This window comes from Vitis riparia, chromosome 14 (genome assembly GCF_004353265.1).
Source record: "Vitis riparia cultivar Riparia Gloire de Montpellier isolate 1030 chromosome 14, EGFV_Vit.rip_1.0, whole genome shotgun sequence".
In the NCBI taxonomy this organism is placed as follows: Eukaryota; Viridiplantae; Streptophyta; class Magnoliopsida; order Vitales; family Vitaceae; genus Vitis; species Vitis riparia.
In genome coordinates, this window is record NC_048444.1 from 283,603 (window position 1) to 297,472 (window position 13,870).

The 13,870-nt window shown below is 37.4% G+C and overlaps 1 protein-coding gene across 1 annotated transcript; it reads left to right on the forward strand.

Annotated features, from left to right (window-relative positions):
• The first annotated feature begins 5,812 nt into the window (after positions 1 to 5,812).
• LOC117929993 (probable ubiquitin conjugation factor E4) lies at positions 5,813 to 13,846 on the forward strand. The gene is made up of 16 exons (XM_034850443.1): positions 5,813 to 6,838; positions 7,736 to 7,940; positions 8,206 to 8,351; positions 8,454 to 8,757; positions 8,864 to 9,016; positions 9,661 to 9,864; positions 9,972 to 10,084; positions 10,207 to 10,321; positions 11,303 to 11,392; positions 11,501 to 11,704; positions 11,800 to 11,895; positions 12,018 to 12,140; positions 12,748 to 12,840; positions 12,945 to 13,109; positions 13,199 to 13,288; positions 13,386 to 13,846. Exons 1-16 carry the CDS (start codon positions 6,009 to 6,011, stop codon positions 13,566 to 13,568), a joined length of 3,114 nt encoding a protein of 1,037 aa, XP_034706334.1. The 5' UTR covers positions 5,813 to 6,008; the 3' UTR covers positions 13,569 to 13,846.
• The last annotated feature ends 24 nt before the right edge of the window (positions 13,847 to 13,870 follow it).

The following is a 13,870-nucleotide window of genomic DNA, read 5'->3' on the forward strand; positions in this document are numbered from 1 at the left end:
ATTGACACCGGGGCAACTCATCACATGATCGGTGATTTATCTTGGTTATTTGATACTATAGCATTGTTTGAGTGTCCGGTTGGCCTTCCTAATGGTGAATCTGTTGTTGCGACCCAATTCGGTTCCGTTCGTTTGTCGCATAACATCACTCTTAAAAACGTTCTTTATGTGCCGAAACTCAATTGCAATTTACTTTCGGTTTCACAATTGACTGATGACTTACATTGTATTGTCCAATTTAATTCTTATATGTGTGCTATACAGGACCACACCAGGGAGCTGATTGGAACGGGAGTTAGGCGAGATGGACTTTACTACTTCGGTGGAGCTGAAGGTGATTCGGTACAACATGTTTCTGTCCACAACGCAGCATCCACTTTGGAGTTGTGGCACAAAAGGATGGGACATCCTTCGGAGAAAGTAGTGAAGTTACTTCCTCCAGTTAGCAATCTTAAGGGTAGTTTAAACAAAGCTTGTGAAATATGTTTTCATGCTAAGCATCCTAGAGACAAATTTCCTTTAAGTGACAATAAGGCAACTAGAATTTTTGAGAAAATACATTGTGATTTGTGGGGCTCTTATAAACATGTCTCTTCTTGTGGAGCTCGTTATTTTTTAACTATTGTTGATGATTTCCCAAGAGCTATGTGGATTTATTTGTTGGTCGATAAAACAGAAGTTTTTCGGATGTTTATGTCTTTTATTGCAATGGTAGATCAACAATTTTCTCAAACAATGAAAGTTGTTCAAAGTGATAATGGTACGGAATTTAAATGCCTACTTGACTATTTTTCTGCAACTGGCATTTTATTCCAAACTTCTTGTGTGGGAACTCCGCAACAAAATGGGAGGGTTGAGAGAAAACACAAGCATATTTTAAATGTGGGGAGGGCATTACGCTTTCAAGCAAATTTGCCTATTTATTTTTGGGGCGAAAGTGTTCTTGCCGCTGCTCATTTAATAAACCGCACTCCCTCTCCTTTGTTACACAATAAAACACCATTTGAAATCCTATTTGGCACCGCTCCTTCATATGCGGCAATTCACACCTTTGGTTGTCTTAGTTTTGCTCATGATAAAAAATCCAAAGGTGACAAATTTGCAAGTCGAAGTAGAAAATGTGTGTTTTTGGGTTACCCGTTTGGAAAGAAGGGGTGGAAGTTGTTTGATTTGGACACCAAGGAATTATTTGTTTCTCGTGATGTCAAGTTTTTTGAGGATGTTTTTCCGTTTGGTAACCCGGGTGCTGTGAATATTATTCCGGAAAACATTGTGCCTACGGTAAATGTTGAAATTGATAGTGATTTTGCTGATTTTGTCAATGATGATGCTGATTTGCCTAACCCCCAAGCCCAAACACAAAATCCCAACCTCATCCAACCTGAACCCCAAGCCCACCAAGATCAGGTGCCCCATTTTGATGCTAATCTAGATCTGGGCTTGAGGGAGGGTGGGTCGGCCCACACCGAGGCTTCTTCAGCGCCTCTTTCACCTAGGCCGGAAGTTGTTCCCACTGTTGGGCTTGATTCACTTGGGCTTGACAATACAAGCAATGAGCAGTCTGCTCCTATGGGAAAGGGAATGAGGGATAAATTTCCTTCGGTTCTATTACGAGATTTTGTTACTCATACGGTGGTTGCTAAAAGTCCATCTCCCGCCACTCCGTCTCCACAGCATCCCTCAGGTACTCCTTATCCCATAGCACATTATATAAATTGTGACAATTTTTCTGTACATTATCGAAAGTTTCTTGCAGCTATTATTTCGAGCAATGATCCTAAGTCATTTAAAGAGGCTATGAAAGATGTCGGTTGGCAAAAGTTAATGCATGAGGAGATTCGGGCTTTGGAGGACAATGGTACGTGGACTCTTGAACCTCTTCCAAAGGGTAAGCGTGCTTTGGGAAGTCAGTGGGTTTACAGAACCAAGTACTTCTCAAACGGTGATATTGAAAGGCTCAAATCCAGATTAGTAGTTTTGGGGAATCATCAAGAAGCCGGTATTGATTATCATGAGACATTTTCTCCAGTTGCCAAAATGACTACGGTGCGTGCTTTCTTGGTTATTGCGGCTTCGAAAAATTGGGAACTTCATCAGATGGATGTTCACAATGCCTTTTTGCATGGAGATCTTGAGGAGGAAGTGTATATGAAGCTACCCCTAGGATTTGAGCGTTCCGATCCGAACTTGGTTTGCAGGTTACGAAAATCATTTTATGGGTTGAAACAGGCTCCGAGATGTTGGTTTGCCAAGTTGGTCACGACTCTTAAAGGATATGGTTTCTTACAATCCTACTCTGATTATTCTCTTTTTACTTACACTAAGGACAATGTTCAAATAAATGTGCTAGTGTATGTCGATGATCTTATTATCTCTGGGAATGATTCCGCTGCACTTAAGACCTTTAAAGCCTATCTCAGTGATTGTTTTAAGATGAAAGATCTTGGTGTTTTGAAGTATTTCCTCGGATTCGAGGTGGCCAGGAGTTCGACTGGTTTGTTCTTGTGTCAACGCAAGTACACATTTGACATTGTATCGGAGGCCGGATTACTGGGAGCCAAGCCGTGTGGCTTCCCGATCGAGCAAAATCACAGATTAGGACTCGCAAATGGGGAGCTCTTGTCGAATCCTGAGTCCTATCGCAGATTAGTAGGTCGACTCATTTATCTGGTAGTGACCCGTCCAGATTTGGCCTACTCGGTTCATATATTATCTCAATTTATGCAGGAGCCTAGAATTGAGCATTGGGAAGCGGCTTTGAGAGTCGTTCGTTATTTGAAAGGTACTCCGGGTCAGGGTATCTTGTTACGTGCAGATAGTGATCTGTCCCTGCAGGGTTGGTGTGATTCTGATTGGGCCGCATGTCCAATCACTAGACGCTCTTTGTCCGGATGGCTTGTGTTTCTTGGGCAATCTCCTATTTCTTGGAAGACAAAGAAGCAACACACAGTTTCCCGCTCGTCCGCATAAGCGGAATACCGAGCTATGGCAGCAGTTACTTGTGAGCTCAAATGGTTGAAGGGGTTGCTTCTGAGCTTGGGTGTGCACCACCCAAAGGCAATCAAGCTCTTTTGTGATAGTCAGTCAGCCCTTCATATGGCCAAAAATCCAGTATTTCATGAACGCACCAAACACATTGAGGTTGATTGTCACTTTGTTCGGGATGCGATAACAGATGGTTTGATTGTTCCGTCATATGTTCCTACTGTTACACAATTGGCGGATATTTTTACAAAGGCTCTTGGAAAGAAACAATTTGATTATCTTCTTGCCAAGTTGGGCATTTTTGAACCTCATGCTCCAACTTGAGGGAGGGTGTTGAGATATTATGATATATTCTAGGAAAGTAGTTGCTATTGTTTAGGATTGTTTAGGATTGTTTCCTAAACTCACGGTTTTCCCTTAATTAGGCTTGCTTGATATACTATATATTGACGTGGGTGAATATCAATTAGGGTTAAGCTTTGACCCTTGAATCACACTTTATAGAGGCCGTCTGTTCTATACGTGCTTCAACACTGCTTTCATTAGGAACAGCTTGCTGCAGGTACTTTTTCATTCTGGGTTCTTGGCTTCTAATCATCTAAAGCTAAACTAAAGGTCACTCCAATGTTCTAACAATACCTCTAAAGCTAAACTTTTTTCATATTGCCTAACTGTTCTTGATACTTGATCTCTTTTTCTATCAGCTTGTGTTTCTTCTAAACCTCGCAGTTCACTGTAAGTAATTTGGATAAAATGGGGCACAAAGGGAAATCGATATGTGGTCCTGCCTTTGGTTTGGAGTTGCTGTTTGGGCCTGCTAATGCAGAGCACTCATTTCAGCCTACATTGGATGATGATGATTTGCTTTAAACCTGAAATTACAATTTGTTTGAAGAGATTGTTTAATGGGTTGGTGTTAGAACCCTTGTTTAACCAGGGCTTCCCTTTGTATGCTTGTCACAAAGTGATCCATGAATCCTTCTACCTGATTCATTTAGGTGTTTCTCCATCGGGTTTTTTTGGGATGGAAAACACTAGGAATAAAAATCCAGTTTTGTAGTATTGAGAGTTCTTTTACAAGAAATGGTATTCGGCTTTTATAAGCGTATTTTTTATTCACCAACTACTTAGAAGAAGTGAATTGGTAATCCACAATTTATGCCTAAATTATTAACCCTAAACTCAATTTTCTTCTACTTCAACTTCTAATTAATTTGATTTAATCAATTGACTATTTTGATCACCCCATTGGTATTTAATGATATATCGAATAATCAATCAATCTCACATGTAACATTGTACATACATGGAAAATTACCCTAAATTTGTGTTAATATAAAAGTCATGAGTCCATCAATTATAGCAAAAATCTACTAAATATGAAGGCATAATATTTAGAGTGAGTTTGACAGTGATTTTCATAAGTGTTTCTAGCATTTCTAATACTTAAAAAATAAAAATTTTCAAGTGTTAAAAATACCAAAAAGACTTTTCAAGTGTTAAAAATACCAAAAAAACTTTTCAAAATTATTACCAAACGCACTCTTAGTATTACCTGGTCTAAATGTTATTTACTCTATAAGACTTATATCAATTATCATTTTTACTTTCTTTTCACTTAAGGGATGCAATACACCTATTTGTTTCTCAATAGATCACCTCGATCTTTGTCTTTTTTCCTCAAAGGCATTTCCAAGATTTCTTTAAGTAAAACTTAATTTGAGAGTTTTGAAACGAAGGCAAAATATTGATTTTTTTTTTAAGGCTATTTCAAATATGTTTTTATACAAAGCCCTAACTTTTTAGTTAAGTCGAAATGCTTCCTAAAAGATATGAAAGTTTTTTTAAAAAAAATTGGAACAAAAACATTGGAGGTACTTGAGCATCCTCTAGGGTGGCTCTTGAGGATCCCTTGTTGGATGTTCAAGCAATCAAATCTATTTTCCTCATTTTACATGCATCATTTCCAATGTCTTTCAAGCGTCCATTGCTCAACTATAAGTCTATGACCAACCATACTTATTTTTACCATGTCATTATTTTGTTATAAATTCAAATTTGAAATCTAAAGAGCCTTTAATTTACGTGTATAAATGTTAGTGGTAATGAAGTAGTTTTCAATTGGTGGTTTCCAGAGCTAAGATACTAACCTAAATTAACATTTTTTTAAAATCAAATATTTTTGTCTTTTTTTTCTATCCCGTCAAAAAATTATCTAAAATAAATTTGAAAACAAAAATAAAAATAATAAGTTGGTTTCAACAAAAATAAAAAAAATTAAAAAGTTAAATAACTAAATAACATCTTAAATCTAATTAGAATTAAATTTGGATTGAAAAAACTTAATATTGCCCCATAAATTAAAAATAATTATTTAGATATGTTCAAACAACTTCTCAACTTGTCTAAATTACATCTTAATTAAAAAAAAGTAAGGATGGTTATGATATTTTAAAACTTTTAATGAAAAAAAAAAAGAAGAATTGTTTCTAGAAACAAATTGAAGAGGCTGCGAATATTGGTGTTTTATGTTTGGGTATATCTATCAAGTGCAAGTATATTTGATTGGTTTTTCTTTTATTTCTTTTCTAAGTAGAAAATTATTATTATTATTATTATTATTATTATTAAATAAATATATATATATATATATATATATATATATATATATATTCAGTGGTTGATATTTATTTTATAATAATAAGATAACTGTGAGAGGTAAGTGTTTACTTCAGAAACCAAAAACGACATCGTTTAAGCATGTATGCTATAATGCTGTTATGCTATTACTATTTAGTATTTATATAATAATTATAATTGCCCAAGTCCTCATATTTTCTCCTTCTACAAACTCCACCGAGAAACCTTTTCCCCGCCCCCAAACACCACCCACCGCTTCACACTCCAAACTCACTCCTCAAACCCTTGTCTTCCTATTGCAACCTTTTCGTTTCAGGGGAAATCTCGAAACAAAATTAGATTTATAGATTCAAAAAAATATAATCTTTTTTTCTTTCTCGGATATGGCCACGAAGAAACCCCAATTGTCTCCGGACGAAATTGAGGATATAATTCTGGGGAAAATTTTCTTGGTTTCGTTGAATGATTCCATGGAAAGCGATTCAAGAATTGTATACTTGGAGATGACTGCAGCTGAAATTCTGAGTGAGGGCAGGCCGTTGAAGCTTTCACGGGATTTGATGGAAAGGGTGTTGATCGATCGGCTTTCCGGGAACTTCCCTGGTGCCGAGCCTCCGTTTCCGTACCTAATCGGGTGTTATCGGCGAGCATATGATGAGGGAAAGAAGATTGCATCGAAGAAAGACAAGAATTTGAGGTCTGAACTGGAATTGGTAGTGAAGCAAGCAAAGAAATTGGCGGTTTCCTATTGCCGGATTCATTTAGGCAATCCGGATATGTTTTCCAATTGGGATTCCGGTGCAAATGATTCGGCAGTGTCGCCACTGTTGCCGTTGATTTTCTCCGAAGTTTCTAGCAGTGTTGATGGATTTGGAGGGAGTAGCATTGGGTGCCCACCTGGGTTCTTGGAGGAGTTTTTCCGGGACTCAGATTTCGATAGTTTGGACCCGATTTTCAAAGGGTTGTACGAGAACTTGAGAAGTATAGTGCTGAAAGTGTCTGCACTGGGGAATTTTCAGCAGCCTTTAAGGGCTTTCTTGTATTTGGTCAGGTTTCCGTTTGGTGCCAAATCACTGGTGAGTCACCGATGGTGGATTCCCCAAGGCGCGTATATGAATGGGCGGGTTATTGAGATGACCAGCATTTTGGGTCCCTTCTTTCATGTCAGTGCTTTGCCGGATCGGGGTATTTTCCAGGGTCAGCCTGATGTTGGGTGAGTCCAGTTTCTTCTTTCATGATTTGAGTTTCTTATTATGTATGCAATTTGATTTCATTAATATGATGGATGCTCAATTTTTCGTCATAATCATCAGTATTATTGTTATTGGAGTAAATTTCCAATCTGCTTGCTTTAGTTAATTGTCACATTTTGACCTTGACAATCCTTTGCTTTAAAGCTTTATCAATAAGGGAGAGAAGAACTTGACTTATTTGGGAAGGAGGAGGTTTTAAATCTGCATATATAATTTGGGTTATGAGGATGGTTGTTTGATATGGTCATCAAGACAAGATTTTTACTATTGTCTTATAGTTTGGAGTGATTATGTGTACCAGATCATCTTATGATTCATTACTCCTTTCTGGATTTGGTATAAGGATTTTTCAGTCAAGGAGATTTTTCTTTCTTGACATTCAAAAGCTTGGAAAGAGAGGGCATTAGAGATTGAGGGAGAGACATGGAGAGAGAGGGACAATGAATTCTTGGGAATACTTTTAAGCTTGGTTCATTGGCCTATCTTAAAGGAAAGCAATCTTAAAATTGTTAGGGTCAAGATTCTCCAGTAGAGGTGCTTGCAAAAATGACAGCTTCTTTTGTTGTTTCCTGCTTTTCTGTGATTGAAAGATATAGTGAAGATTGAACCTCAACACTTCTCAAAATTCTTTGATACAATGTCCCTTTTGCCTTTTTCATGGCTTGCACTTTATTTGCCTTCTCTAGTTCTTGTTCACAAAAACCTTTTGCACATTGTTAGATTCCTTATCTTTTGAAGAAAATTTCTTCTCATATGAACCTGTTGCTTTGTAAAGCTTTAGGATAAGATTGTTACCGTCTAAGAAGTAAGAAGGCTTTCTTACTAATATTGTTTTCTTTATCTCTTGCTGAAACCAGTCAGCAATGCTTCTCTGAGGCATCTACTCGTCGTCCAGCTGATTTATTGTCTTCATTCACCACTATCAAGACAGTCATGAATAGCTTATATGATGGCTTAGCCGAAGTCCTTCTCTCTCTCCTTAAAAATGCTGATACACGTGAGAGTGTTCTGAAGTATCTTGCAGAGGTGATCAATAAAAACTCATCAAGGGCTCATATACAGGTGCTGTTTCCTTCTCATTAAGCCTTGTTCACCTAACAGTTATAATGTATAAAATTTGACAGTAAATATTATGTACTGATATAAAATAGGTATGCTGGTATCGGCTGTCTGGTTTTTCATGCCCGACAATTTTTTTTGGCAAAAATTAGTACCATTTTCCTACTGCTACCTGTTCTCAGGTTCACCCTGAGCAAGAAATTTTTTTGTCATTAGTTGGCACATTTTTTTCTACTTTAATGTTGCATCACATGTGATTTGGTTACAGGTTGATCCCCTATCTTGTGCAAGTTCAGGCATGTTTGTCAGTCTTAGTGCAGTCATGCTTCGACTCTGTGAGCCATTCTTAGATTTAACAAAAATGGACAAAATTGATCCCAAATATGTATTTTACAGTACCCGATTGGATCTGAGGTGAGAGTCTTCGGTTTAGTAAATGCCTTAAAAAAATTTCTTGATGTTTTTATCAGTTTTTTTCACTTTTTCTTCTAATTCTTGGTCATGAACCCATATTAGAGGATTGACTGCTCTACATGCATCATCTGAGGAAGTTGCTGAATGGATTAATAAAGATAGTCCTGGGGGAACGGAGGGCTCTAGGCAATATAGTGATGGCGAAAGCCGCTTGCTACAATCTCAAGAAGCCACCAGTTCTGGCAGTAATGCTCATGGACCTTCTTTCCTCCATAATGCCAAGCCAGTGCCAATTTCTAGTGAAAAAGCTAAATACTCATTTATCTGTGAATGCTTCTTTATGACTGCAAGAGTACTGAACTTGGGCCTGCTAAAAGCATTTTCTGACTTTAAGCATCTAGTTCAGGTAATGCATCTGTCTCATATTATTCAGCAACTGATGTTTAGTTAGCCTTATTTTCACTTTGTGTGATTAATGTTATTATTTTTTTTTCAAATGAAATTTTATTCAGGATATTTCAAGATGTGAAGATTCCCTTGCCACGTTGAAGGCCGTGCAGGGACAGGCACCTTCTCCAGAACTAGAGGCGGATATAGCTCGCTTTGAGAAAGAAATTGAGTTGTATTCACAGGAAAAGCTATGTTATGAAGCTCAGATACTCAGGGTATCACATCTCTCTGTTTGTGTGTATGTGTTCAAAGTCATATCTACATTGCAAGAAAAATCTTCAGAATACTGGTAATAGGGACCAGCTGTATGTCTTAATGAATATATCTTTGGAATGCTTGAGGTTTTAGCCTAAATATTTTTCTTACATACCAGTAATGGCTGCTCTCTCGCTCTCTCTCTCTCTCTCTCTCTCTCTCTCTTTTGTTTTTCTTCTTTGGTGAAGATCCTCTTGCATGTGGCCCTTATCTTTTATTGCCTTCCCTCTGTGATGAAGTTCATTTCATACTAAGAAAAAGAAAGAAAGAGGCTGTTTTTGGTAGCTATATCAAGTATGGATGTCTACTATGTTCTCATAGCTAGTGTGACATGCATTATTTTTGGTAGTCATGTGAAGCATTGGTGTGTATTTTGTTGTGATGCCTCATTTGATATTTCTTAAAATTTCAAAGCAGACCTTTGTTTTCTTTATCAGTCCAAACCAGTTTTACACAAATTGAAACTTCCTCACAAAATCTCTCTGTTCTGAAGGATGTTTTAGCCTGTAAATTTTAAAATTAAAACCTTTTATTTGGTAGCCTCTTTTCATGTTGATTTTCTGTATCATTGATTTTTTTTTTTTTTTTAATTCTTTTTCCTCAGGATGGGACTCTTCTTCAGCACGCACTGTCTTTCTACAGGTTAATGGTGGTTTGGTTGGTTCGCCTCATAGGTGGTTTTAAGATGCCTCTACCATCAACTTGCCCTATGGAATTTGCTTGTATGCCTGAGCATTTTGTGGAAGATGCCATGGAATTGCTTATTTTTGCTTCTCGAATTCCTAAAGCTTTGGATGGGGTCTTGCTGGTAGGCTACACATTGAAGCTTTGTTTTGATTTTATGTTGTTGTGGTCCTTGTACATTCTTCCACATATCTAATCCCTATATTTTGCGGTCTCATTCTTGTTTGACAGGATGATTTTATGAACTTCATTATCATGTTCATGGCAAGTCCAAATTTTATAAGAAACCCATATCTGAGGGCAAAAATGGTTGAAGTCCTGAACTGCTGGATGCCCCGTAGGAGGTGATTCAATATCTTCCATTTTCTACAGATATTTGCAGATTTTCTTTTTCTTTTTTCCCTTCTCTCAAAGTTTCAAGCTGAATGTTTAAGTATTTATACCATGTCATTTATTGCATGTGCAGTGGTTCATCTGCTACAGCTACTCTCTTTGAAGGGCACCGATTGTCTCTTGAGTATCTTGTGAGAAATCTGCTGAAGCTTTATGTTGATATTGAGTTCACGGGTTCTCACACACAGGTGAATGCTGCTTAGACTCTGTCCTTGTTGCCCTTGATACACTTGTCAAGTTCATGGGGTTCATTGAAATTATCTTGTGACATCACATATTTTATAGATACATATAAGAAAGATTTTGGTACTATAGTTGCAACTATACTTTGATTAAGGATTCATCTTCCTCTAAAGTATTGTCACTAAAACCAAGTTTGGACATGAACTGAAAGGTTGTCCTATTTTGGGCCAATATAAATCAACTGGTTTACCCAGTGATGTGACATCGTATAATTTCCTAGATGTAAACAAAAGGATATTTTAGTGTGCTCTCAAGAATGCTTTGATTAACAATTGTAGAAGCATGAGTGTCTCTTGAGATGGTTACTTCCAGTCTTCTTCTCCTACTTCAACATAGAAGGTAGTAACACATTGAAAGAGAAGGATCTAAGTCTATTGCCTTCACTCAGATTAGATGGGGCTTGAATACCATGTATCCTGCCAAGTTGGGCACAAGGATTTTTATCCATTTAGATCCTTTACATCTGGACTGGTCCAATAAGGGGAGATGAACATTTTATTTGAGTTTGCCCAAAATTACTGGCCAATAAACTATTTTCATTTCATTTTCCAGTGTAGTAGTATCTCTGGCTCCAACTGGAACCAGATGATCTATAGGAACCTACTTGTTCTAGTTACTTGATCTTAATGATGTTGGTTACATTTTTTAGTTAGGTGTCAGATTACGGTCAAGTTCTTTTCTCCATCATCCTCTTATTTTGTCTGTTAGTATTTCAAAACATTGTTATAATTATGTTGTATTGAATGTTTGATTTAAATTATTTTTATACTTATTCCGTTCTTTTCACTCCTTTTCTGGAGGGATTTTTTATGGTTTTCTTTTGTTTTTGAAATTTTCTTAAATGCTCATGGTTCATCCAATCGTTGAATGAGCTTAATATGGAAAGTTCTTGGTTCTTATAACCGCTTGGGCTTTGTTGTGTGCAGTTCTATGACAAGTTTAACATTCGTCATAATATTGCCGAACTTCTAGAATACCTGTGGCAGGTCCCAAGTCACCGTAATGCTTGGAGACAGGTGGAGTCATTCTCATGGTTCAATATTAACTGAAATTTGTGCTTCATGCCTTCTAAACATGGGATCTGATTATCTTTCTCTTTCTGTTGATTTGTTTTATTGTCTTAGATTGCTAAAGAAGAAGAAAAGGGTGTCTATCTGAATTTCTTGAACTTCCTGATCAATGATAGCATCTATCTCCTTGATGAGAGTCTTAACAAAATTCTTGAACTCAAAGAGTTGGAAGCTGAGATGTCTAACACTGTGGAATGGGAGCGCAGACCAGCTACAGAGAGGCAGGAGAGAACGCGACTATTCCACTCCCAAGAGAATGTGAGTTTGATCCTTTAAAAGAAATGATATTCTTTCTCATGTTTTTGAATTTAAATTCCTGATCAAATGAAATGAGTATTCCTGGGTGGTTCTAGATTATCCGGATTGATATGAAGTTGGCAAATGAAGATGTGAGTATGCTGGCATTTACCTCGGAGCAGATTACAGTTCCTTTCCTACTTCCAGAGATGGTAACAATTTTCTCTTTCCTGTTTCTGCCAGATTTGGATATTTGAATTACAATCCATTTTCAAAGCCTTTGTTCTTTTGCCTTTGCTTGAATTTCTCATTGAATATTTCTTCCTTCTTCCAGGTTGAAAGGGTGGCCAATATGCTTAATTACTTTTTGTTACAACTTGTGGGGCCCCAAAGGAAATCTCTTAGCCTAAAAGACCCCGAAAAGTACGAGTTCCGCCCAAAACAACTACTTAAGCAGGTTGGTATCAAATTCATTACTTTGTGTACTTGCTGTATCTTTTGGAAGTGGAAGCAAATAATCTGCCAGTATGCACCTAGTAGATTAACTGGATAACCAACAGTCTAACCAGACCAGATCTTGCTGTGCACATTAAGGTGAACTAGGCCCATACACCAAATCTTGGGGAGTCTATGACCTTAACTTAAATCGCATTGATCCTAGGCACTAGGAAACCGAATTAAGTTGGCTGGGTGATAAATTTAATGATAAAGAGTACATCTATTCAATTGTTAATGACCTCAAAGGTGCTGAAGCTTAAACTCTGGTATAAAACTCAGTGTCCATTTGACATAGCTTGTAGCATTCCCGATCCTGCACCAGCTGTATCTCCCTCTCCGAAGCACTAGGTATAGTGTACCATCTTCGAGGAGTTTGACCAAGCTATTGACTTCAGGGAATCATAAATATCATTCAGATAATCCCTTGACGAAGTGGTCTGTACTGTCAGCCACTCTACTTTCCATGAACAGCAAACTATTTTATATGTGTGTGTGTGTGTATAGCATTCTTGCAGTTATTGCAGCCCATATAGAAAGATGTCTGACTGTCATTTATTTATTTGAAGATCGTCCACATATATGTTCATCTGGCAAGGGGTGATACACAGAAGATATTCCCAACTGCAATCTCAAAGGATGGGCGATCTTACAATGAGCAGGTAGATCTAATCAAGTTGACCTCCATTGAGTTTTCATTTTTGTTTTCTATAGTTATGTAGACTTCTGTATGAATGTGATCTGATGGTTTGGGTCTCTGTTCCAGTTATTTAGTGCTGCTGCAGATGTCCTTAGAAGAATTGGTGAGGATGGAAGGATAATACAAGAATTTTCTGAGCTTGGTGCTAGAGCCAAAGTAGCAGCTTCTGAGGCCATGGATGCCGAAGCTGCCCTTGGAGAGATACCTGATGAATTCCTTGATCCAATTCAAGTACGTTCTGACATTTTTTTTATAGTTCACATCAAACACAATTATTGTATAGTGTGTGAAGTTATGATTAATGTCTCTTTTATTTGCAGTACACATTAATGAAGGACCCAGTGATCTTACCTTCTTCAAGAATCACAGTAGACCGGCCTGTCATTCAAAGGCATCTTCTAAGCGATAATGTATATTTTCACTCTGATTCATAACTTTTTCTTCTATCTTGATATGAAAACTAGCACTATTTAGTTGCGTGCTGATTTTGTTTTATGTGAATTGCAGACTGACCCATTTAATCGATCCCATCTTACTTCGGATATGCTCATCCCAAACATTGAACTGAAGGCGAGAATAGAAGAATTCATCAGATCCCAAGAATTAAAGAAGCACGCAGAAGTCTTAACCATGCAACAAAGCAAAGCAGCAATGCAAACTACCACAGGTGAAATGACTTTGATTGATTAGAAGGCTTAACCATGATTTGGTTCCTGGGTTCCTGATTTGGGCATGTGAATTGAGGTTCATATTTTGAAGTCAGTGAAAATTCCCATCCCCTCCTGTTGATCATGGAGAGGGGAATTGCAGCTGCTAGTTCTAGTCCCAGTCGTATCTATTTATTTATTTATTTTTACTAGAAACATTTATCCTGAATTGGAGTGTTTAGTAACTTGTGTAAAGTTTTCACAATCTGTTATAGGAAGCAAACATAAATTAGATTGAAATGCATTGCAGTTTACATCCTACGCATTCTAGTATTCATGCTTGAT

Excerpts from the sequence above, each read along its gene's own strand:
- LOC117929993 (XM_034850443.1), top strand. The coding sequence starts at position 6,009 with ATGGCCACGAAGAAACCCCAATTGTCTCCGGACGAAATTGAGGATATA. Across the intron at positions 7,941-8,205 it reads CATCAAGGGCTCATATACAG|GTTGATCCCCTATCTTGTGC; the intron begins GTGCTGTTTCCT and ends ATTTGGTTACAG. Across the intron at positions 10,085-10,206 it reads TGCTGGATGCCCCGTAGGAG|TGGTTCATCTGCTACAGCTA; the intron begins GTGATTCAATAT and ends TTGCATGTGCAG.